Source organism: Hibiscus syriacus, unplaced genomic scaffold, assembly GCF_006381635.1.
Source record: "Hibiscus syriacus cultivar Baekdansim isolate YM2019G1 unplaced genomic scaffold, ASM638163v2 tig00116962_pilon, whole genome shotgun sequence".
In the NCBI taxonomy this organism is placed as follows: domain Eukaryota; kingdom Viridiplantae; phylum Streptophyta; class Magnoliopsida; order Malvales; family Malvaceae; genus Hibiscus; species Hibiscus syriacus.
In genome coordinates, this window is record NW_024063488.1 from 1147779 (window position 1) to 1172478 (window position 24700).

General features: G+C 33.9%; 4 protein-coding genes across 4 annotated transcripts; 2 read left to right on the forward strand and 2 right to left on the reverse strand.

The window, feature by feature from the left end:
- The first annotated feature begins 258 nt into the window (after window positions 1-258).
- LOC120190654 lies at window positions 259-24700 on the forward strand. The gene is made up of 4 exons (XM_039193705.1): window positions 259-807; window positions 5093-5098; window positions 10542-10545; window positions 24684-24700. Exon 1 carries the CDS (start codon window positions 278-280, stop codon window positions 782-784), a length of 507 nt encoding a protein of 168 aa, XP_039049636.1. The 5' UTR covers window positions 259-277; the 3' UTR covers window positions 785-807; window positions 5093-5098; window positions 10542-10545; window positions 24684-24700.
- On the reverse strand, window positions 12746-13895 carry LOC120190155 (nuclear transcription factor Y subunit C-2-like). Its single transcript, XM_039193280.1, has 5 exons — window positions 13744-13895; window positions 13556-13652; window positions 13265-13335; window positions 12988-13182; window positions 12746-12883 (listed from the first exon to the last, which is right to left on the reverse strand). Exons 1-5 carry the CDS (start codon window positions 13885-13887, stop codon window positions 12746-12748), a joined length of 645 nt encoding a protein of 214 aa, XP_039049211.1. The 5' UTR covers window positions 13888-13895.
- LOC120190655 (keratin, type I cytoskeletal 47 kDa-like) lies at window positions 14986-15512 on the forward strand. Its single transcript, XM_039193707.1, has one exon. The coding sequence runs from the start codon at window positions 15035-15037 to the stop codon at window positions 15413-15415; it is 381 nt and encodes a 126-aa protein (XP_039049638.1). The 5' UTR covers window positions 14986-15034; the 3' UTR covers window positions 15416-15512.
- On the reverse strand, window positions 15812-16756 carry LOC120190156 (truncated transcription factor CAULIFLOWER D-like). The gene is made up of 2 exons (XM_039193281.1): window positions 16698-16756; window positions 15812-16516 (listed from the first exon to the last, which is right to left on the reverse strand). The coding sequence occupies exon 2, from the start codon at window positions 16514-16516 to the stop codon at window positions 15812-15814; it is 705 nt and encodes a 234-aa protein (XP_039049212.1). The 5' UTR covers window positions 16698-16756.

Sequence of the window (24700 nt, forward strand, 5' to 3'; positions counted from 1 at the left end):
GGCACTCATTTCATTATGTGCTGGAAAGGCCATGTTAGCCTAACGCGGGACTCATAGTAAAATATTGTATATCAACCCAACAAACAACTGTCTCCTCATGCCCTTTCCACACAAATAAAAATATATAATGATGTGAAAATTACACGGATTTGGCAATCTATGAAAGCTTTAATTATTTGACCATCCACCTATAAATCAAGATGAACTTAAGTACTTAACACATTCCATCGCCCTACGACTCAAAGAAGATCGATTACAAGACTTGAGAATCATCAAAATGGGGAACTACGTTTCTTGCACTTTATCAACTCCATTAGGCAACTCATCAATAAAAGTGATCCTCCCCGGTGGTGAAATCAGGCAATTCAATGCACACATCAAAGCCGCTGAGCTTATGCTTGAAACACCCAACTTCTTCCTTGTCAACTCTCAATCTCTGAAACTCCGCCGTAGGTTTTCCCCTCTCAATGCAGATGAAGACTTGGAGTGTGGCAACGCTTACGCCATGTTCCCAACGAACAGATTGAACTCTATGGTCACGCCTGGTGACTTGGGAGCTTTGTTTCTTGCTGCGAAAAAGAATTTTGCTGGAAAGGTAAGGATCTTGCCTGAAGCTGCTGAAGATGATCATTTGCAAAATGAGGTGAAAATGTCAAAGCCGAAGCTTAACTTGGATGATATTGAAGAGTTTTCCACTCCAGAGTTCAGGCATAGATTATCAATGTCAAGATCTAAGAAACCATTGCTTGAAACCATAGCTGAAGAGCCTTTTTGTTGCAGATAATGTGCTTCCTAATTAACAGCAAAGTATAGATTTTGGTGGGAAAAACTGGGTATGAAGTTTCAATTTGTGGTATTATTTGCAAGTCGTAAACTTCTTGGGAAAAAATTGTTTTGGGATCTATGCAGAAAAGCAAAGATTTGATGTACAGATTGTTGAAGAAAATGTGTTTGTGAATGTGAAAAAAGAGGATTGCATAGATAATTAATGGGGTAATTCCTCATGTTACGTTTACTATATGTATTCTTTTATGAGAAAATAACCTTAGTGACCAAAAATGCCTTATAATATATGATTTTAACCAACATTTTTTGGATTTGCCAAAATGACCAACTAAATCGCAATACGATCGATAATTCGCAACGCGATCTCCGGTATCGCAAATCAGTTTCCAGATTCGCAACGCGATTCTGACTATCGCATTGCGATTTTTCAAATTCGCGTTGCGATTTTCCGACTATCGCAATGCGATTATGACTATCGCAACGCGATTCTGACTATCGCAACGAGATTCTGACTATCGCAACGTGGTTCTGACTATCGCAACGCGATGCTGACTATCGCAATGCGATTCTGACTGTCGCAACACTGAATTTCAAATTCGCAATAGGTTTTAGTTTCGCAACACAAATGTTTTGGGTATATAACTACGCAGCAAAAGTAACTCATAACCTAAATCCCTAAATCGCAACTCATTCCATCTCCATATATCACTCTCTCTGGCGACATCCGTTCCTATATCCAACGACATCCTTCCCCATCCAGCAACAGGTTTTAGTTTCGTAGCTCGTTTGTTTAGTAAATTAATTTACAATAATGAAATCATCTAATGTTTATTATGTTTGGATAAATTTGTGTTTTGGAGGGTCATGGGAGAATGTTCATGGTGTTTTACAATATATGCCTTTACCCATGAATCTTCAACTAAAACTGTCATTAAAAAAGTTAACTTATGAAACTCTAATGTTACATGTTGCAAATAAATTGAATTTAGAGCCCTTAAGTGGATTTAGGTTATCTTATCAGAGAAAAGGTAAAGTTTATTTGTTAACCGACAATGAATATGTTGAACGATTCATTGCTTACATTAGTGTTTCGCAAGATGATGTTACATTGTATGTTGTTGAACCTAGAAGTAGTGAAGTTGGGTCAGTAGCGGGTAGTAATCAACTAAGTTTTTCAACCCCAGTTTATGGTGCTCAAAATTTAATGGTTCCACCACAATTTCATCACCAAGCAAATTTTGTTTCACCACATTTCCAATACCAAACACAATCTCAAAACCCACAACCTTTCCCTAATCCAAATCCCAATCAACTTTCAGCACCAAATTCCGGTTTTCGTATTAACCAGTTAGACGATGATGAGCCAACAGAAAAAATTGTGAGTACTAGTCGGTATTCGAAATTTGATCTTGGTCAATACCCGGACTTTGATCTTGGTCAATACTTGGATTTTGATGATGTTTCAGAAGAAGAAACAGACCCTGCGTGTAATGATTTTGATATTGGTCAATACCCGAATTTTGATGATGAAACAGCCGCTGCCGAGGAAGATGTTGTTGATGATAATGAGGAGGAAGTTACGACTGTGAATGAACATGTTGAACATCCATTCTGTAATTCATATAACCCTGAAGAAGAAAAAGAAGAAGAATAAATCCCCGAAGAAAATGCCACGGGAGTATAACTGGAATATGCCAGAATTACTTCAGATACCGGAAGAAGAGTTGGTAAAAATAGTAGTTGATTGTTACACAAAAATTATTCGTATCAAGAAAGATGATTGTTTTGATACAAAGGAAGACTTGAAGATAGCTTTGTATATGAAATGTGTGGAAGATGGCTATCAACTAAAAGTTAACAAATCAAGCAAAGATCGTTTCGAAACAAGGTGTATGATTGACAAAAACTGTACGTGGCGTATGATTGCAAAGAGGATAAAAGATTGCGAAATGTTTCAAGTTAGGACTTTTATTGATAAACATACATGTTCAAGAACCCAAGTTTTTCCTCACCATAGACAGGTAAACAAAAAGGTGTTGGGTGGTTTTCTGGCTGAGTTAATGTTTTTGAATGGCAGGGTATATTGGGGACATGAAATTATGACGGACATGAATGTTCGGTTCAATATTAGTATCTCATATTCTCAAGCTTGGAGAGCCAAATGTTATGCCTTGGAATTGTTTAGGGGTCGCCAGAAGCATCGTTTGCCCAACTGCCGGCTTATTGTCACAATTTAAAGCTGAAAAATCCTGGGTCGGTAACTCATATCAAAACAGATAGAGATGGACGCATTGAGTTGTTGTTTATCTCCATTGGTGCTGCGGTTAGTAAATCAATATAATTTTTTTGACTCATTTTTGTTAGTTACATGCATTTCACATTTAAATGATTATATTTCTTGTGTATATGATTTTGTAGATTCGTTCGTTTATTACTTGCATGCGCCCAGTTATTATAGTTGATGGAGCACATTTAAAAGTTCGATACCTTGGAGTAAACTTATTAGCAGTAGCCATGGATGCTAACATTGGGATACTGCCAATAGCTTACGGGGTTGGCAAATCTGAAACCTCTTATTCATGGACATGGTTTATGGGGCATCTTAGGGATTGCATAGGTCCTATTAGCAATCTGACAATCATATCTGATAGGGCAAACTCAATTGACAACGCTGTTAGAAGGTGTTTCCCAGATGCTTTTCATGGACTTTGTGGTGTTCATTTATATAGAAATCTAAAATCAAGGTCTGCTGGTATAAAAAATCACAAATGGACATACTGGAAGGTTGTAAAAGCTTATCGGGAAGTGGATTTTAATAAGCATATAAATTGTTTAAGACGTGTTTTGCCTCAGTGTGCTCAAACACTAGAAGATGTCGGGTTTGAAATATGGTCAAGAGTACATCAACTTGGAGCAAGATATGGTTTCATGACGTCTAATATTGCAGAATCAATCAACGCTCTAAGTCGTCATTCCCAGAAATTACCCATTACTATGTTAATGGAGTTTTTTCGAGCCTCTATTCAACAGTGGTACTACAAGAAAAGAAACCATGCAGGTATTATTTCTTTAAATTCGTAACTTATCATATATTTTACTAAGTATTATTTATTTAAATTTACAGGAACATTGGAACATCGTGTTACACCATGGACTGAAAAAAAGATAATGAAACGTGTTGTGAAGTCAACGTCATGGAGAGTTGAACCATGTTCAAACACTTTGTTTGAAGTACTAGATAATAACTTAAATGGGCTTGTCGATCTAAATGCAAAGACGTGTAGTTGTATGAAATAACAAACATCTGGTTATCCGTGTGGGCATGTTATAAAAGTTGCTCTTCATCTAAACCAATATGATTCAAGCGCATACGCTATGGATTGCTACACTAAAGAAGTATATCGACAGACTTATGCCGAGATTATCTACCCTATTCCACATCCTTCTGAGTGGGACATACCATATGACTTACAAACGGTTTTGCCACTATCCATGGACAGAAGGCTACCTGGCCGACCAAAAAGTCACGATCGTATACCGTCTAAGGGTAAAGAGAAGAAGATATCGACATGTAGTCAGCGCAAGGAAAGTGGTCACACAAGGTTGACATGTGGATCACCAGTGCCATCACAATCATCTTTTCATCTACCAAAATATGGATCCTCATCAAAATCCAAAGCTCATATGGTGTCAAGAAAAAGGTAATCAAAATCCCAATCACAACCGGCTTCACCTTTTGAGACTATTAACTTAGGTGATTTTTAAATGCAAACGTTGTATTATGTGTAAACTTTTAACATTTTCAGTTAGGCATGTATTAGTAACTTGAGTTTGAACATTGCTGTGATTTGTTCAGTTGTTATCACTTATTACATATTCATTTGAATATCGCAACGTGAATTTGACTATTATGTGTATTTTATGTGTAAACTTTTAACATTTTCAGTTAGGCATGTATTAGTAACTTGAGTTTGAACATTGTTATGATATGTTCAGTTGTTATCACTTATTACACATTCATTTGAATATCGCAACGCGAATTTGACTATCGCAACGCGAATTTGATTATCGCAACGCGAATTTGACTATCGCAACACGAATATGACTATCGCAACGCAAAAATCGCAACGCGAATTTGTCTATCGCAACGCGAATTTGATTATCGCAACGGGTATTTTACTATAGCAACGAGAAAATTGCAACGCAAATTTTATTATCGCAACGCGAATTTGACTATCGCAACGCGAATTTGATTATCGTAACAGATATTTGGCTATCGCAACGAGAAAATCGCAAAGCATATTAGACTATCGCAACGCGAATTGTCTTTCGCGTTGCGATTTTGAGTTTAGCGTTGCGAAAGTGTACCTCCAACAGGTCTTTTGCCTTCAATATGATGCAGATTGAAATCAAAAAATCAACTTTTACATTTCAATCAATTAAACAAGCACAAATAAGAATTATTTACACATCAATATTAAACAAATCAACTTTTACAAATCAATTTTTATAAATCAATTAAACAAGCAAAAAAATGATAATAATTCTTATTTTCCTCATCAATTAAACAAATCAGACTTTTAAGAATCAATTAAACAATAAAAAAAAGTGTACCCCAGACTGTTGTTTATGCACCCATACATCAATTTCACGCTGCTCACTTCAGGATTAACCTGCAGAAACCAAACATTTTCTCAAATAACACTTTCTACACATCTAAAACCAACAAACATCAAATTATTATTGAATTCTATGTACTTAACAACACTTGCATTTCACTTACAAATTGTTTATGAATACTTTCATAACGCGGATGCAGGTAGGCAACGTCTCGTATATATCGCTCTAGCCATAAAATGCCGAAACCACAAGCCTACTGCATCTCTATCTCTATCGGTGGGAGGTAGAAACTGTGTACTTCCTGTCGTCAAACGCTCCAAGCACATGCATACGAGAAGACCACAATCCCCTCTGGCTTTCGGCGTTTGTTGTGGCGTGGTCTCGTCTCTGATAACTGTAACATTGAACTTCTTTGGCTTCTTGTTTCCAGAATAAGTCCAATAATTAATCGCATCCAATAATTTAGTCAAATGAGAGCTCCATCCCTTAATAATATCTCTCAAATCAGACAATGATGTGTAATTTATCATGATGTCATATAATATTGTCTTTAGGGATAGGAGATGAAGCTCAACGAGAAGCCAATGAGTACGTTCCAAAACAAGGATAAACACCTGCATCGAAATGTAATAATTCAAATTGCGCACTTATTTATGAACACCTTTAAAATATTTAAACAAATAAATACTAACCTTATCGACCTCCCACCATACAGGATAAAGTTTAGCTTGTCCATTAGCCAACACATATGATTCATGTCGTTGATTTTTCAAGTGAACTACGTGAAAAGACGTCGGCATAATTGTATATCGTATATTTTTTTATTTTTCTTCAATTTTCTTACTATTAGAAGACGTGACACCCATGCATCAATATGTTGTTTTACAAAAAAAAGACATATATTAGTGAATTACATAAATTTAAAAAAATTAATCAAAATGAAATATAAGAAGAAATATAAGACTTACCCCCCATTGAAATAGTCATTGTCTTCAACCCCTAATAACACACCCCACCAAGACCGTTCAATCAACAAATGCATATCATCGTTGAGTTTGTATATGTCAGCGTAAAACCCTTGGCTCCGCTCATGTAGATAAAAATCAACTACGGTCTTAGCCCAAAGGGTATTATCCAGAATTGTTTTCGGTAGTTGTTTCCTCTCCACTTCATCTGCCGGAATGGTACTGGCCGGTAACTCATACGAAAGCCAACAGTCATCCATCATGTCCGACACGTGAGGGGATTTCTCAATAATTCGATATATTACGTCGTGTGAATCGGGCTCTAGAATGTTGGGAGAGACCTCTTCAACGATTACAGTGGCCTCTTGAACGGTGGGAGGGGACTCTTGAGGGATGATAGGGGCCTCTTGAACGATAGGGGAGGCCTCTTGAACGATGACAGGTGAGTCGGGCTTTTTCTTACGGATTCTTCGCACTATTAGGGTGAACGGAGACATAATGGCACGTGCACGCCGTCTGATGCGTGAACTCCGTCTTGCAAGAAAAACCCGACGTAGAGCATCCACCTTAGCGGGCCGCTAAAAATAAATTAATAAATAAATCAGTAAATAAACAGACATGATATTAAACAGTGAAAACAAAGACAAATATATTTCAAACTTGCACGGTATTCACCCAAGTCATTATTCTATCATTGTTCACAAAATGCATCAGATAACATTCCAGAAGTAATCACTTATATAAACATTTAAAAGAACAACATATAGGTTTAGTGCAGGTTCAATGACAACATAAAGAGTAGTAGTTTATTCTTGAAACTTAAATTTTCAACACTATGAAGTTAGTATTTGTCTTTGTCTTTTGGTTGAAGTAATGCAATTCATTCAAGTTTCAATTTGCAGAAGAATAATAGAATCTGAAACTTAAAATCGCAACACGAATGACTATTGCAACGCGAAAATGACTATCGTAACGCGAATTTGACTATCGCAACGAGAGAATCGCAATGCAATTTTCATTTCGCATTGCGATTCTTTCATTGCGATAGTCATTTTCGCGTTGCGATAGTCATTTTCGCGTTGGGAAAGTAAACTATTCTTCTTCTGCAAATTGAAACTTGAATGGATTGCATTACTTCAACCAAAAGATAACCAAAAACAAATACTAACTTCACAGGATTAAAGAATAAACAGTTTAGCAGTATTGGCAGCAACCGAATGAATTTACTAAGCAATCCATTCAAGTTTCAATTTGCAGAAGAAGAATAGTTTACTTTCGCAACGCGAAAATGACTATCACAATGCGAATTTGACTATCGCAACGAGAGAATCGCAATGCGATTTTCATTTCACATTGCGATTCTTTCGTTGCGATAGTCAAATTCGCGTTGCGATAGTCATTTTCGCGTTGCGAAAGTAAACTATTCTTCTTCTGCAAATTGAAACTTAAATGGATTGCATTACTTCAACCAAAAGACAACCAAAAACAAATACTTCACAAGGTTAAAGAATAAACATTTTAGCAGTATTGGCTGCAACCGAATGAATTTACTAAGCAATCCATTCAAGTTTCAATTTGCAGAAGAAGAATAGTTTACTTTCGCAACGCGAAAATGACTATCGCAACGCGAATTTGACTATCGCAACGCGAATTTGACTATCGCAACGAGAGAATCGCAATGCGATTTTCATTTCGCATTGCGATTCTTTCGTTGCGATAGTCAAGTTCGCGTTGCGATAGTCATTTTCGCGTTGCGAAAGTAAACTATTCTTCTACTGCAAATTGAAACTTGAATGGATTGCATTACTTCAACCAAAAGACAACCAAAAACAAATACTAACTTCACAGGGTTAAAGAATAAACAGTTTAGCAGTATTGGCAGCAACCGAATGAATTTACTAAGCAATCTAAGTGAAATGGTTAATCTAAGTGAAATTACGAGTAAATTTATCATCAAGTTAAATATGAAAAATATTAAACTTACCTCGTTGCGTAGAGTATGAACCTCATTCTGCAACGATGCTACCATCTCACGTAGAGCGACTACCTCACCACGTAAAGTGGACACCTCAACACGCCATGCACCATTGTCATCGCGTAAAGTACCGACCTCCTCACGCAAGGCATTGACCTCATCACGTAACTCCCCTAACTCATCCCGTGGAGGTGGAGAACAGGGAGATAAACGACGTGGCATCTTTGCCGGTCGCCTATCATGAGGTGATGGTGGAGAAGAGGCCAAATGATGTGACAGAATAGGTGGTGGCTCTCGTTGTGGAGGTGTATAGTCGGGTAGATCAGGTGATGGCTCTAGGTGAGGTGATGGCTCTCGAAGTGGAGGCTACTCATCATCCGTGCCATCAAAAAAAACGCTTACTAGCTTGCCACCAATCAGTGGCAAGCTCAGCTTCCGTGAGTGTCAGCCTCTGTAATGGAGTGTTGGCCTCCTAACAATATAAAAGCTCAAACAAAGTTAAACGTGTACTAGTAATAACTTGTTTATAAACATATGGTAGTATTTGTGTTAACTTACATTATTTATTGTCGTATACGGTAGTAAATCTTCCCATTGCTGCAAGGTTCGTTTCCTCTTCTAGGAAATAGCCCTAGGAATATCATTAGAAGTTTTTAATGCATATGTCTGCATGGCGAGAAAGGCCTCAAATATCCAAATCTACAAACAATATAATAACAAACATTAGTAATTGTTAAATAATTAATTATAATTTTGGAAACATTATATAAAAATTCTTACCTTAAAGGCCCAAATAAAGCCTGACAAAGTGTATTTGGAACCATCACCACGCAAACTTTTTCGATCATCAAAGGCAGACGACAACTTATTCCATGTAGCTTTCCATAGATACGAACCCCACGGAAACAGGTTCCATGCATTTAGGTCCTCTACCAATTTAATTAGATCATTAGGAATAGGTTGTCTGGCCTCTCTGCCTAAAAAGACGGCATGCAAAAGTATTAGAAGGCATACTCGGACAACATCGACGTCATCCATCCGAGTAAAACCATCTTTTTTATTCAATAATCTCGTCAAGTCTTCCACGTGTAAATTCGGCTTCTCTATTGACAGCTCAGGAAAAAACCGGGATAACCATGATAGGCGGGTAATATGTCTAGTGTACCGACCTACATCATCGTGTCCGAAGCGTTGACCGGTGATTAAGCAAAACTCCTCCCGCCAAAACACGTATACGCCGGTGGAAAATCAAACCATATCTCTTCATCACGACGTTGTATAGTCTCTGGTAGATCGCTAGTCATGGTTTGAAGAAACAGATGGGTCAACATAGCATCTCCACCCGGATGTTGTACTTTTAGCCATGGCCCGAAGCAAGTATCCTCAAATATATTTCTTTGTGTAGGTGAAAGCTTCGACGCAATTGTTTTGGCCAGATTTACTTTATTTCTTAAGGTCAATTGAGCCGAATAAAAGTTCTACAAAAATAATAAACATACCAAGTTAGATATACCAAAAACTACACTGTGAAGATATACCAAGAACAATAAACATAAAGAGTAGTAGTTTATTCTTCAAACTTAAATTTGCAACACTGTGAATTTAGTATTTGTCTTTGCTTTTTTGTTGAAGTAATGCAATTCATTCAAGTTTCAATTTGCAGAAGAAGAATAGTTTCTGAAACTTAAAATCGCAACACGAAAATGAAAATCGCAACGCGAAATGAAAATCGCAACGCGAAACTAAAATCGCATTGCGATTCTGTCGTTGCGATTTTTATTTCGCGTTGCGATTCTTGGTTTCAAATACTAAAATTGAAACTTGAATGGATTGCATTACTTCAACCAAAAGACAAAACAGAGACAAATACTAAATTCACAGGGTTTAAAGACTAAACAGTTTAGCAGTATTGGCAGCAATCGAATGAATTTAATAAGCAATCTAAATGAAATGGTTAATCTATTATTGAAATTACCAGTAAACTTATCATCAATTTCAATATGAAAAACCTAATAATAATGCAAAAATTTCAAAATAAAAATAATTAAAAAAACTAACCCTCGGTGGTTGATTTGGTTGATTTTTCATTTCTGACCGTGAATAATTGTAAGGGTGGCTCTGAGAGATGGAGATAGACGGATTTTGCCGGAGATGGGGACTGATTTCGTCGGAGATGGGGACGGATGTCGCCTTAGAGAGTGAGAGATGGAGATGGGACTGAGTTGTGATATAGGGTTTTATGTTATGAGTTGCGATTACGGGATATACTGTGGACGGTTCAGTGTTCCTATATATTAATATTCGTTTTTGGAATTTGAAAAAAAATACGCGTTACGATAATAATGGCGCTTTGAAAATCGCATTGCGATAGTCAGCATCGCATTGCGATAGTCAGCATCGCGTTGCGATAGTCAGCATCGCGTTGCGATAGTCAGAATCGCATTTCGATTTATATATTCTCATTGCGATAGTCGGAAAATCACAACGCGAATTTGGAAAATCGCAATGCGATAGTCAGAATCGCGTTGCGAATCTGGAAACTGATTTGCGATACCGGAGATCGCGTTGCGAATTATCGATCGCATTGCGATTTAGTTGGTCATATTGGCAAATCCAAAAAAAGTTAGTTAAAATCGTATATTATAAGGTATTTTTGGTCACTGAGATTATTTTCTCTTCTTTTATTCAATTTCTGGAAAAAAAATCCAATACATCTTACTTTTGTATTTGATTTATATTATTTTTTAATAAAATGTCTCGTTAATCACTAAATTATAAGTTAATTTTATTTTGACCATTTAACAAAAATACTATTAGCATAATTAATAATTTTAAAATTGTATATTTTTATATAAATATATTTATGTCTGTGTAATAGAAATATATTTTATAAAAAAATAAAAATCAAATTATATACATATATAATATTTTAATATTAATATAACTTGAATCACTACGTTCACCACTATTAGCATGCCCTCGTACCATAAAGGAAATGATACGTCCATAGATACAATATTTATAATCATGTTTAAAATGTTTTATATTTTACATAAAATTGATATATTAGTAATTTATATTATATTGATTTGATTTTTTTTAAATATTAAAACGATTAGAATCATAATAAATTTGGTATACACTAAATTAAATTAAGATTTGTCATATCAAATCATCAATAACAATAAACTAAATATAGAAGTGTACCTTAATCCATTGACAAATTAAAAAATCTTAAATCTCGATGTTAAAATCTCGAATCTTTAATTTTGATCTTTTTAATTAGCACACAAGTCTACGATGATGAGGACGAAGAGGAGAATAAAATGTATGAGAAGAAACACAATAATTTCATATAAATTTATTTGTGATAATGTCTATATAACGACTATAAAGATTTAACTTTTCGTTTTTTATAAAGATTTAACTTTTCTTGGAGCGTTTTAATCCTTAATATTTTAATGTTTGATTAAAATAACTCTTGTTAGATGTAACACGTTAGTTGACTAGCGGTGAACGAATGTTATTGATATGATATTTTTATATGTGTTTAATTAGTGAGTTATATGACACATATCACATTATCCTATTTTAATATTGGCATGTTTTATTTCAATTATTAAGTATCTTTGTCCTTTTGTCTAGTTTTTCGTTAAATTATCAATTATTTTAACTTTTTACACTTTTCATAATTTTATAATTTTTAAAAATTATAATTTATAATATTTTGGAAAATTAAATTGTTTATTGAGATTACAAATAGGATAAAATAATATCATATCAACAATATAATATATGCGGATTATATATATATGTACGAAAAATGAATGACTCGTTATAATAATTATATAATTAAATTTACTATCAACCTAGATCAAAGAATTTAACGAATATAATTTTTCTTGATTTATACTCAATTAAACGTCAAAAGAAAATAATCTTTATCTTTTTGAAAAACTATCAATTGAACTTAAAATTCTTTGAGAAAAGAAAGTTTTGGCTTGTTTTTTTTCCTTTCTTAAATTGTAGTTTATTTTCTATTATTTCTCCATAAAGTTTTAATTATTTTGTAGGTAATATTCCTATCATGTATTCTTTTGAAATTGAGTGAAATCTAAGGAAATCTTCTATGAAATAAAGGATCGTCTGGTAAAGAGAGACAAGTCTAAATCTAATCATTTGTTATTACAAAATAGAAAAAGCCAATTTAATGTCATATTATTAAAAAAAACTAACTGCAGATTTCATTTTTGTCTTGTAAATGCTGCTGCTTCCACCTTAATTGAAATCATTAGAGGACATAGGAGGCTTACTCATGAATTGCTGAGCTTCTGGGTTACTCATAGCCACCTCCTACAAAGTAAATTGCAGAGTAAAATTACACCACAATTCTGTAACATCAATAGGAACAGGACAACAGGACAAAAATCAATTTTAAGCTCTTGTTAATGCTCACAAAATTCATGTCCAACACTGGAAACTGCAGTTGGTTAGCAGGATGATACTCATTTTCCTCAAGAAATTTCCCATCATCATCCTGGAAAGATTCAGAGTATTTGGTGAAAAGAAACTCAAACATAGTTTTGTTACTGGTATAAGATTCTGCTACTACACAGAGGGAAAGAAAGGGGGAAAAAAGACCTTATGGTTAATCAAAGGGACAGCATCAACCAAGAAATGAAGTGCCTCCTCTTGCCTTATCGCCCTGATGATGTCGCAACGCTGCAGGGTTCGGCGATTGCCTTCTTCAGTTTTCAGCCACGCTCGGAGGGTAAGCTCCTGAATGAAGAGCTCACAGGCCTTGGAGAACAATATTGGAGTGTCTGCACTGATCATCTGGTGCAACATACGAAATATAAGCAACAAAGTCCACACATTGTATAAAATAAAATCATATGAAAATTAGTAATAAATCAACCTTCACATCTTTATCAGATTTCATAACCCTCTTGATCCTTGCCAGAGGTAGCTGGTGGTGGCTCTTGAAAGCTTTAATTCAGTATAAAAGCACAGATAGACACATCAATCGGTGAAAAGTAAAATAACAGAAGAAATGAGAAAGGAAAATGGTAAATCTATATCGACTGCAATGGAACATCCAATTCAATCATTTTACCTTCAAAAGGGGAATCATCAGAACAATCAAATATATACATTTTATTTCGGACTAACCTATATATTTACCAAAACAATATAATTATTAAGGGACCTGAAATATTATGAATGTCCATCATTTGTTGGTACCAAAACAACTCTAGATTGCGCTTCTGAGCCAGAAGATGCGATTGTTTCACTTCTTCACCGTTCTTCACAGACATAAAAAAGATCAAAATTAATAATGTGGATAGTTTATAACATGTAAAGCAAATGTGGTTTCCATATAGGAAAAAAGGCAACCTCATTTGAAGGTTGGTGAAATGGTAGCATGAAAGAAGTCATTGGCATGAAGTTGTGAATCTGTGGTGAAGAGGCTGCAGGTGGTGTGAACTCCATAGATTGATTCAAGTCCATTGTTAACCTTTCTACCGTCGACCTATTCATGTCAAGACCCAAGGATTGAAGGCACTTTGAATTTATAGATGAAAGTGAAATGGAAATGTTGAAATATATGTTTGAATGATGTGGGACAAGCAGGAAAATGAGGGCCCCTAGTCACACTATTGTTTGCCTCTTAATGGAATCATTCAGTGCGTTTGTTTCGCACCTCTGAATGATTCAGTGCTGACTGATTCAGCAAAACAGTGATGAATGATTCAGCACAGAAGAATATTCTGAATGATTCAGAGCCATTATCAAACAGCATGTCACATTCAGAGCTAATTCATACAGAGCATCTGAATCATTCAGCATTTGAATCATTCAGCGCTTAATTATTCTGAAGTAAACAAACAGCCCCAAAGTCAACATGCACTGTGTTAGCATAGGAATGGGTTAGTTTTCATCCTTAAAAACTCCAAAATCTGTTTGCTTTTTTCTAAATTAGCTTTGCTTTCAGCTAGGATTTCAACACTGTGTGCGGCAAAACCAGAAGCAGTTAAATACCGGTTCTTTTTAATTCCTTGTTTTCCTACATTCATTAGTGTACTGTCAAAAGTTCTTGATTTCCTCAGTAAGTATCTGCTTTCAATAAATGCAGTTTTTTTATTAGTGAAATCAACCGTTTAAGACGTTGAAAATTAATCCATGGAATTCCATACTATCACACGAGAAATCCATTCATATGAAATAAATTTATTATTCCTTGCAATTGTTTGAGATTCGGTCCATTTTACATACAATGATTGCATTTTACAAGGTGATGAGAGTGAAGTGAGAAATTTTTTTGGAGGGCCGAAGTTGAATTATAAATTTTTGGAGGATCAAAATACAATTTTTACCATTGCATTAGCTTGTAACTTTATATTTTTAAAGGGGTTAAACTGATTTTTTATCATTTTGGGGGGTCAAAATGCAAATTCACCATCACGAAAAGCTACCACTAGGATCAACTCTCGCCTAATTCCTAGAAAACACTTGTACCCTCACCTTATTCTTTGTATCAATAGATGATATCTGTTTGGATTTGAAGAAAATATTTTGAAAAGGGTAATTTCCTTTCATATTATACACTACAACTGATAAAGTTCTCATTTTCAAGTTGCACACGTCCCCAGCTCAACCTCCTAGTACCTTCCCTTTGTCCAATCACATGAAAACCAGATCCAAAGACACAAATTCCTTATGGAAATGGAAAGGAAACATGAAGAAGAAAAAGAACGAGAAGCAATTCCCAGTGTCAGAATTTCTCCGTGAAAGGCTCCAGAAAGTGGAGGAGAACTCATTAGGCCCTGGCGTCGGTGCTGGTATTGGTTGTGGCATTGGAGTTGGTTTCGGCTTGGTCGGGGGAATTGGATATGGTGGGTGGCCTTGGAACCATTTGAAGCTTGTATTTGGGGTTGGAGCTGGTTGTGGTATTGGCTTTGGCTTTGGGGTCGGACAAGGTATTGGTTATGGTTCTAGTTTAGAATCATTAGAATCCAACCTCTCTAAAGATGGTTCAGATTCCAACAGAAAATTTTTAATTTCTTAGGAATGCAAACAATGTTGCTCTGTTTCAATTATGTCGAGACCGTTGTTCTTTTCAAACTCTATTTACTGATGAATATGTGTGGCTAAACCATTCCTTTGAGTATATTGAAGTTTAGTTGAACTTGATGTCTTTCTAATGGTTTTAGACAAGCAGTCTGGGTCCTCGTCAGAGTTGCAGCCCAGGTGTTTGATATAATGTCAACACAATGAAAGTTTATCTTTTAAAAGAAAATAATGTATTGATCCAACGTTGCCGAGTTTCATAATATATTTTTCATCTATATAATGTCCAACAGAAGAGACTAAAATTCCCAACAATAATAGTAATAGTTGATGAAATTTAAATACCAAAGAAAAATCAGTCCACATGAGAAAGATACTAAAAGAAAGTTGCAGCTTAGGGCCCGTTTGAACGAGTGGCCATAGTTAGAAATCTTGTTAGCCTCAAGTATTCTTCTGAGAGGGAAAACCTTGCATTGGAAGAAAATTGTATGGTGGAATTCGCATTGGAATCCATCTGCCAAGAACGATCAAACACAGGATAGCTGATGAAATTCTTCTGTGGGCAATTCTGAAAACTCTGCAACTGTTGGGTGTTTACTGGTTCTTGGTTGAGAACAACTTCCATTCCTTTCCCCTTGTTTAAGGGCCCTGTTTCACCCGACGTCCTTGGTAGCTTGGGGTCTCTTGTAAGAACCTGTTTCGATTGAATTAGGTTCTCAACAGCAGCAATCTTAGTATCCAAATCAAAAATCAAGTTTTGAAGTTGATTCTTGGAGTAGTGATTTATCATATTGGTGTAATCTGATATAGCAAAATTATTGCCAAATCTTATCTTGTTAGAGGCAAAAGAATCAAAAGCCTTTCTGGTAGCGCGCTGCTGCTTGAACCTCTGGATGATTTGTTTGGCTTCCTCATAATCATTGGGCCAAATCTCAGATTTTAGTTTATCTTGTTCATGGATGATGAGGAGTACCTTGATATCACAAAGAATAGATAACTCGTTTGCCTTCTTTAACAAATTCTTCCTTCTTGTTCCAAAAACCCTCTCACGACCCTTGAGATTCTCTATCAGTTTCATCTCCGTCCTACGTTTGCCCATCTGTTTCAACATGACAAAAACGAGTTACATATAGACATATAAAACAAGAAGAGGAATCTTGTCAAGCTTGAAAGCAAGAAAAGGAAACCCTGTGAGAAAAGATGAACAAAAGACTCTCCATCTCAACAAAGTAAACAGAGATGGAACTAACAAGTAGTAGTCTAGTATAGGGGTTAGTTACCTGGCTAAGCCTGTGGGAAACTTGAAGGCAAGAGGAGGAGAGAACAGTGCCTTGAGGATATGTGAAGGGAGACAAGAATTACTTGAGTCGGGAATCTTGTTTAAATAAGTTGGTCAACTTTTATTTAGGGTAATATCAACTTTTTAGATACAAACTTTTAACTATCATGTTTTGATTGAGAGAATAAACCTTTGAAATTGCCAATTTGTTATATATGGAAGGTTTGCCTTTGCCGCCTCAATTGTCAGATTTCTTTATGACTCATATAATAATTACATTCATCACTTTTCGAAAAGAGAGACTTGATGGTCAAGGAATTGCATAGACGTTTTTCTTTTGTCCCAATTAAATTCAAGTAGTGTTTTTCTTTGGAGTATTAGAATTTTTCGTTAATAATTATATAAACCTCAATATCAACAATCTTTAGAAAGGGTGGTTGAAAGTTTCCAGTTGACACATTCTATCTCTCTTATGAGCTTTAGAAAGTTTCCTCGTCAACTCCAAATGAATAGTAATCCATTAGAGGAGATAAAAGGAACCTTATAACAGTTGTAGAACATACAAGAAAGCAATTACCAACGCCCTTGAGTTAAAAAAATCCATTTATACTCAATTTTCTACATTTTTTTGTTGAACACTAGCTTTTTTTATTTTTATTGTAATAGTTTGTGTTGATGTTCTGGGGTGTGAGTTGAATTTATGCAAACACATTTTTTTGTGAGGATATTTCCTTATTCGCTATTAGGGTACAATAAATAAGTTGGTTACCAACATAATATTGCTATTAGGGTCACACAATAGGGTTTTAACCACTAAATCCATAAAGATCATTCACATAGATCTATATATTATTGTTAAGACAGTTATTAGTATATTGCCACTAGGCAAAGAATTTAGTATTGTCTAACCGATTTATCTATTGTATTGAGTTTGTTACAATCATTGAATTTGAGTAAGGTATTCGTTACCAAACTTTCCAACCAAAGGATAATTTATTCATGTTGAGGATTAAACATTCTAAATTAGACTCGAAAGGTCATTATAAGGTACTATTGATGTCAAAATAAAAACACTTTGGTTAAAAGGAACTAGAGAGTATCAAAATATATGGTATCAACACTCAATGCAAGTATCAAAACTAAAATAGCATACTAAAATTTTCTACAACCCTAGAATATCGATACTTTTATAGGTATTGTTATCTCATGTAGAGTATCGATAATCTCTCTTAAATTTTCTCAAAACATTTTAATTGTTCATCAAGTATCAATAACCCTATTTAGAAATTCTAAGAAATACAAAGGAATTAATTTCAACTCCTCTCAGATGATCCCATTCAAGACATACATGATTCTAAACTCGTTAAACACTAGTAAAAACACCAAAACATGAGGAAACTATTTTCATATTAATCATCCAAACACCATATCAAGCATATATTTACCAAAACAAAGTATTACATTTATGAGTATTATAAAATATTTTAAAGTTTAAGGTGTACCACCTTAAAGTCAATAATATGTGGAATATGTAGTTAAAAATTCACAGTTAACACCTCTTTTCTCTCTTAAGTTTTGAGCTTAATATCCATTAAGAATAAAATTCTCTTTTTTCTCTCCTTAGATAAGAATTGTTCAAAAAAAACTTATAAATTAATTGAGGACTTGTCAATGCTCCAATCCTGCTTGTGAAAAATATATATTCACTGGCATTTTTTAAAACATAATTTCACCTTTTTCATATTAAGATCTTTTAGTGTTATCCATATTTTTTCCATGTTAATTAAACAATAAGTATTTAATGTTATTTTTATATCACATATATTGTATATTTGAAGCTAGTATGGTGTAATGGTCGTTTGGCCTCTTCGTTATTTTAAAAAGTACGATATTTTAATTTTAAACAAAAATAATGTTTTATAATATGTTTGCGTCATTACTCGATTCATAATATATTTTACATATAATAATATTATAGTGGTCAAATTAAAAACATATATAATCATTTTTTGTAGTGTTATTTTTACTTTTAAAGTGCTATATATTTGTATAGATTCTTACAAATTAATTAATCATGTCTTGTTTTATATTGTTTTCATTTTTTTTTGGTAACACAGATTAAACTAGAGCCTAGCTAGTAATAGAGCAATCTTCCTGCAATATAGCACCCATTTCCACCGGAGGATCTGAAAAATCGACAAAGCCAATAGGAGCACCTCGACTCATGGCAGCTAGGTAGTCCGCAGCTTTGTTCTGTTCACGACGTATATGTAGAATCTTAATATTCCAATCACGACTCTGGAGTTCAAAGATGGCCTCAACCAGCGTGTTTCCCATTAAAGCTTCAGAACAATGATTCCATAGTTTTGTAACCTCAAGATTATCTGTTTCCAACTCGATTTGTCTGAACCCCAGCCTCCAAGCATGCAATAATAAATCATAAACAGCCCAAAGTTCAGCCACGAGGATTGAACATCTTCCCAAGCTACGAGAGAAACCATAAATCCAGCTCCCCTCCGAATCGCGTAACAACCCGCCAGCAGCTTCCATACTGTCAGTTTGTCTTACAGCTCCATCCGAGTTTGCTTTGACCCATCCATCACTTGGTTTGCACCACACTAGCGAACATCTCACTTGCAAAACTAAGTTGTTCGTAGCAGGTACAGCGGCCTTAGCAAAGTCACCAGCAATTCTGTCGCAATGGAAAACAAAGTTTTCTCTCTGTACATATTGGAATCAAACATTAAATTGCAGCGGTGTTTCCATAATTTCTAGCAGTAAACCGCGAACCTGATAGGCCAGTCATCTTCATTCACGGCCATCCGATCAGAACTTTTAAGATTTTGTCCAAGCCATACCTTGAAATGTTTCGAGAAGAAATCCAGTAGCCTCTCATGTCTAATCATTTTACCCCAAACATATTTAGCCATACTACAATGTCTTAAAATATGATCCATATCTTCCGCCCCCAAGTGACAAATCGAACACATATCCGAACTCGAAAGGTGAGGACGAGCGTTCGACGTTGGTGAGTAATCGTTCGTGCATGGCTAACCACAAAATGGTTCGAACTCGTTAAGGGACCTCTAACTTCCAAATTCTTTTCCAATCGATATTTCTCACATCCATATCATTCTGCATGATAAAAGAATAAGCGGATTTGGTTGTGAAGTTCCTATTCGCCTCTCATCTCCATCCGGGTGAATCAGGACCAAGACGAATATTGAGTGGTTGGACAGTAACAATCCGTTGTGTTATGTGTGCAGGGAGTACATTTAAAATCTTCATCCAATCCCATTCTCCCGGTGGAAGGGTCATCGAGCATACCGGTGCAGGAGATGGAGAATCCAAGCCACTATAGGAGAAGTCGAGTCTATTTTCACCTTCTAACCAATGTTCGTACCAAAAATCCGTCTCTCAGCCATCACGAATATTCCAGGCAATACTATCATACAGTTCGTTCCAAACGCATTGGAGACCTTTCCACAACCTTGACCCGTTAGTGCAATTGAGTGTAATGGGGAGCGGATCCTCCCATTTGTATTTGAATTTAACAATTCTTACCCAAAGCTTATCAGACTTAGTAATAAGGAGGAAGCCAATTTTCAATAAGAATGCTTTATTTTGAGAAAGCGGGCTATGAAGTCCCGCCCCTCCACTACCGACAGGACATTGTAACGTTTCCCACTTGACAAGTGAGATGCCAGCACTACCATTAGTTGCTCCCCAAACAAACCTACGAATGATTTTTTCCATTTCTTCGCAAAGTCCTTTTGGGAGCCAAGTGGCTTGCATAACGTGCATCGGGATTGCCTGAAGAACCGCCTTAGCAATTGTAATCTGACCTGCAAGGGATAGTGTTTTCGCCACCCATCCTGACAGCCGATGGTTCATTCTATCCAACAAATAACAATAAGTGGCTTTAGTAACCCTTCCGTGCAAAAACGGGACACCAAGGTACTTCCCCAAATCTTTAGTTTCCTCAAATCCAAAACTTCTAGCAATACTAACCCTTCCATGTTGTTTGTGTGAATTTTGATCTATTTTACATTTAATATAAATTATCATAATGTTTCGATTTTAAATCTAAATTCATTTCCTTAAGTGCATCATTTATTAATTATTTTAAACTTGAGTGTATCCTTTATTAAATAAAATAAGCTAAACAAAATTATAATATGATAATTGAGAAGCTAAACAAAATTGGTCCATAATTAATTGAGTGCAGAACCCAATTGCAAGTGGATCAGACGTGGAATACCGAATCAAAGCTAATGGGCCAGCCCATATAAGAATTTGCAACCGTCCTTCGGATTAAAAGACCTACATTGTTTTAGATGTATAATCAAAATCAGCATGTACACTTAAATATTTCATAGTATTTTTTCTTTTCATTACTATGGTCTTATTTAATTCCACGAGACTAGCTTTTGTTAGATCAATTATCTCCAAGAGGGGTGAATTGCTGGTTAAAATTTTTATCAAATAATATACATGAAATTAAAATGATAAAACGCACATGATGATGTTTGGTGACACATTTAGAATCATCAGTGGAATAATCTGTTAAATTATTCTCTTAATCTTTATGTCTACATCAATCTAATTTTAAATATAGATAATAAGATCATTAGTGGTTGTTAGATTTTTATTGGGAAAATATTGATTTTTTTATGCTCTTTAGATCTCCACGTTGAAACTGTATTGTATTTAATTATATCTTACGTTTTTATTTAATGAAAATCTAATTTCCTTTTAAAAATTTTTTTTAGAAGATTCTAAGAGATATTCAACGTCAAGATGAATTGATATTCTTTTATTACTAAATTATAATTGTTTTTTTAATAATTCTAACTTACGGAAGAAAAAAAGAAAATTTTATTCTTAATGAGTATTGTCCTCACAACCTAGAAAAAATGGGAGGTGTCAACCGATAACTTTTAATTAAGGGTGAGCGCTCGATCAAGTCAATTAGAGTAAAAAAAGTTTCGAATTATTTGAGTTGACGAGTCTTATGTTATAACTCGAAGGTGACTTGAAATTTTTTTTCGAGTCGAATTTTTGAGTTTCTATTTAAATTTAATTGTAAACATTTATAATATTATGATCTTATTTGATTCTAATTTAAATAGTTTTTTTTATAAACATCTACAATATGTATATATATATATATATCTTCATATTTTTTCCATGTATTATATACATATATCATACACAGTTAAGGGACTTGACGTAAACTTGAAAATACAACTCGATTTGAACTTGAAATTTTTTCAAGTCGAGTTTTTAAATTTCAACTTAAAGTCAATTCGAGTCGAAAAATTTCTAATCAAATTGAATTTTATTCACCCTTACTTTTAACCACATCTTCTAGAGATTGTTTACTACTACAAATGTTTTCTATAATAAGAGGAAGTAGAATTCAGATCCTAAATAAAAGGATATTAAAATTATTTAATTATTGATACAGTGGAATTATAATTATTTTACAAAATTTTTAATAAAGATAATTGTAGGAGTATAAATTTTAGGTTATTATTATTTAGTACAATGATTAAAATATTTAAACATACCTTTGTTCCTAAGTAAAAATAATAATAAATTTAAATATATTTAATTTTAAATTATATTATATGTTAAAATATTTTATAACATGTAATGAGAGCAAGTGTTAAGTAATTATTAGGTAATATGAGTGTGAAATTTGATATTTGATGATGGTAATCAACTTTATAATAAATGGCATGCATCTTTGTTTGACAAGGGACTCTTATTCTGTCATTTTTCAACAAAAACCATTGGTCCCTAACCCCCGTGACCCGTTGCCTTTCCTTCTCTTTCTTCCTTCATGCACACGATATAATGACATACAAAATCTGTATTTTAAATCATTCACTATTTGATTTTCTTGACCTATTAAAAGATTTTAATGATAAAACAAGTGTTATTCTCTTTAGATATTTTAAATTTGAGCAATTTCATTTGTATTTATCGTCAATTGACTGATAAAATTCTGAATAAATATTATCTTATAATCATCCTAAACTAAAAAAATATTTTTTTAGATAAAATATTGATTTTTTAATATTAAAATTTTAAAATTAACGTAGACATGTGGGGGAATTTAGACAAGAGTTGTTGAGATATTACAGCCTCGTACAGTTATTGGAGTTCAAACGGCGAAGATGAGTAAGCAACATCCTACATTCCTACACCTTGAGTTTGGAACTTCCTAAATTGATTAAATTCAAATTGAATAGTAATAATAATGTGCAGTCAAAGTCATCAGCCCTATGCAAGTAGAAATAAGAAGACTGGGAGAGTAGACTCGAAGATTAACCACACATAACTTCAATGACTTTATGTTTAGTGGACACATATATGCTTAAAATATATTCAATCAAATGATATACAAGAATAGATCGAGTGGGAGAGTGTGAGAACGGTTATCCTTCGTATTCTTCTATATTTAATATTTTTATTTATAATATATTTATGTCACCTAAAATTTTATAAGTTCACTCTTTCTAACATAAAATCTTGTCCATCCCTGACAATGTAATTTTCTAATATTAAATCTTAAAGTGTTTCCGCATATAAATAATTTATTTCTTTAATAAATTCAATAAAATTATTGATCAAATTCAACTTTTGTAATAAATATTGATAAAACTATTCGAGTATATTGATTTGAATTTTAATTTTTTTTTAAAATATAATTAAATTTTATAAAAAAAAATGAATATATCGACAAACAATAAAATCCAATTTTATATCATAAATCAATTTCAGACGGCATGAGAACCCCACTAAAGCATTTGCATGAATATTTTTATGAGAAGGCTACTGCTTTTGCCGTCTCGTTTGTAGAAACTAATCCATTTTTCCCACCTCAGATACCGCGTTTTATTTTCTCTCCTTATCTTCTACATTTTTGGATTTTTCTCCTTTTTTTTCTTCAAATTTTCTATATGCTTTGGAAGAAATGTTTAACAAATCTGAAATTAAGAAAAAATTACAAAATTAATATTTAAGTTCTCATATTTAAACATGATTATTAACACAATTAACTCCACATATATTTTGACAAGTGGCGGAACCACATGAGGGCGGAAGAGAGATATTGCTCACCCCGACTTTTAAGGTTTAATTATATTTTAAGGTCTTAAAAGTTTTGAAACCATTACAATTAAGTTCTGACCTTCTTAAAATTTTCTGGTTTAATTATTCTTAAGACATTATCAATTTTAATTTTAAATAAAATTAAGTATTGTCTCTAATTCATTTGGTTTAATTACATTTTAAGACATGGTAATTTTGAAATTAGTAAAATTAAGCTCAAAGCCTCTATTTTTGTGGTTTAATTACCTTTTAGAACCTTGTTAGTTTCAAAGATAAACAACTTGACCCCTCCCATCATTTCATCCTAGTTCTGCGCTTGATTAGGCGGATCTAGAAATATTTTTCAAGATTGACACATATATATATATTAATAATAGATATTTTTCATATGAGGTAGGTACAAGTAAAATTTTATGGTGGACACCAATAGTAAAATGAACAACCACTATAAAGAAATTTGAATTCTAAGGTAAGCATATACCCACTCTAGAATACACATACGTTCGCCACGGCATATTTAATGCATGTATTGTATTCTTTTCTAAATTTTGAAATATTTAATGATTGATGTTGTATTTTTATTTACATAGTTGATTGAAAAACATAAATGCAATATGTATAGACGCATTGTTTGATCTAATCTTCTTGCACTATAACTCAAGTCAACATGTGACAAACTCGAGTGTTTCACTTCATCTTTCTTTTATATATAATGCTTCTGTATATTGTAAAATAATTCTACAATTTTTTATATGTTTTTCTCCTTACAAATTTCAGCAAATTATTGGTTATTTTTATATTGGATTTGTAAAATAGTGCATGTTGTGTTTAATAGTATTTATGGTAAATTACACATTTAATATCTAAACTATAAATTTTGGT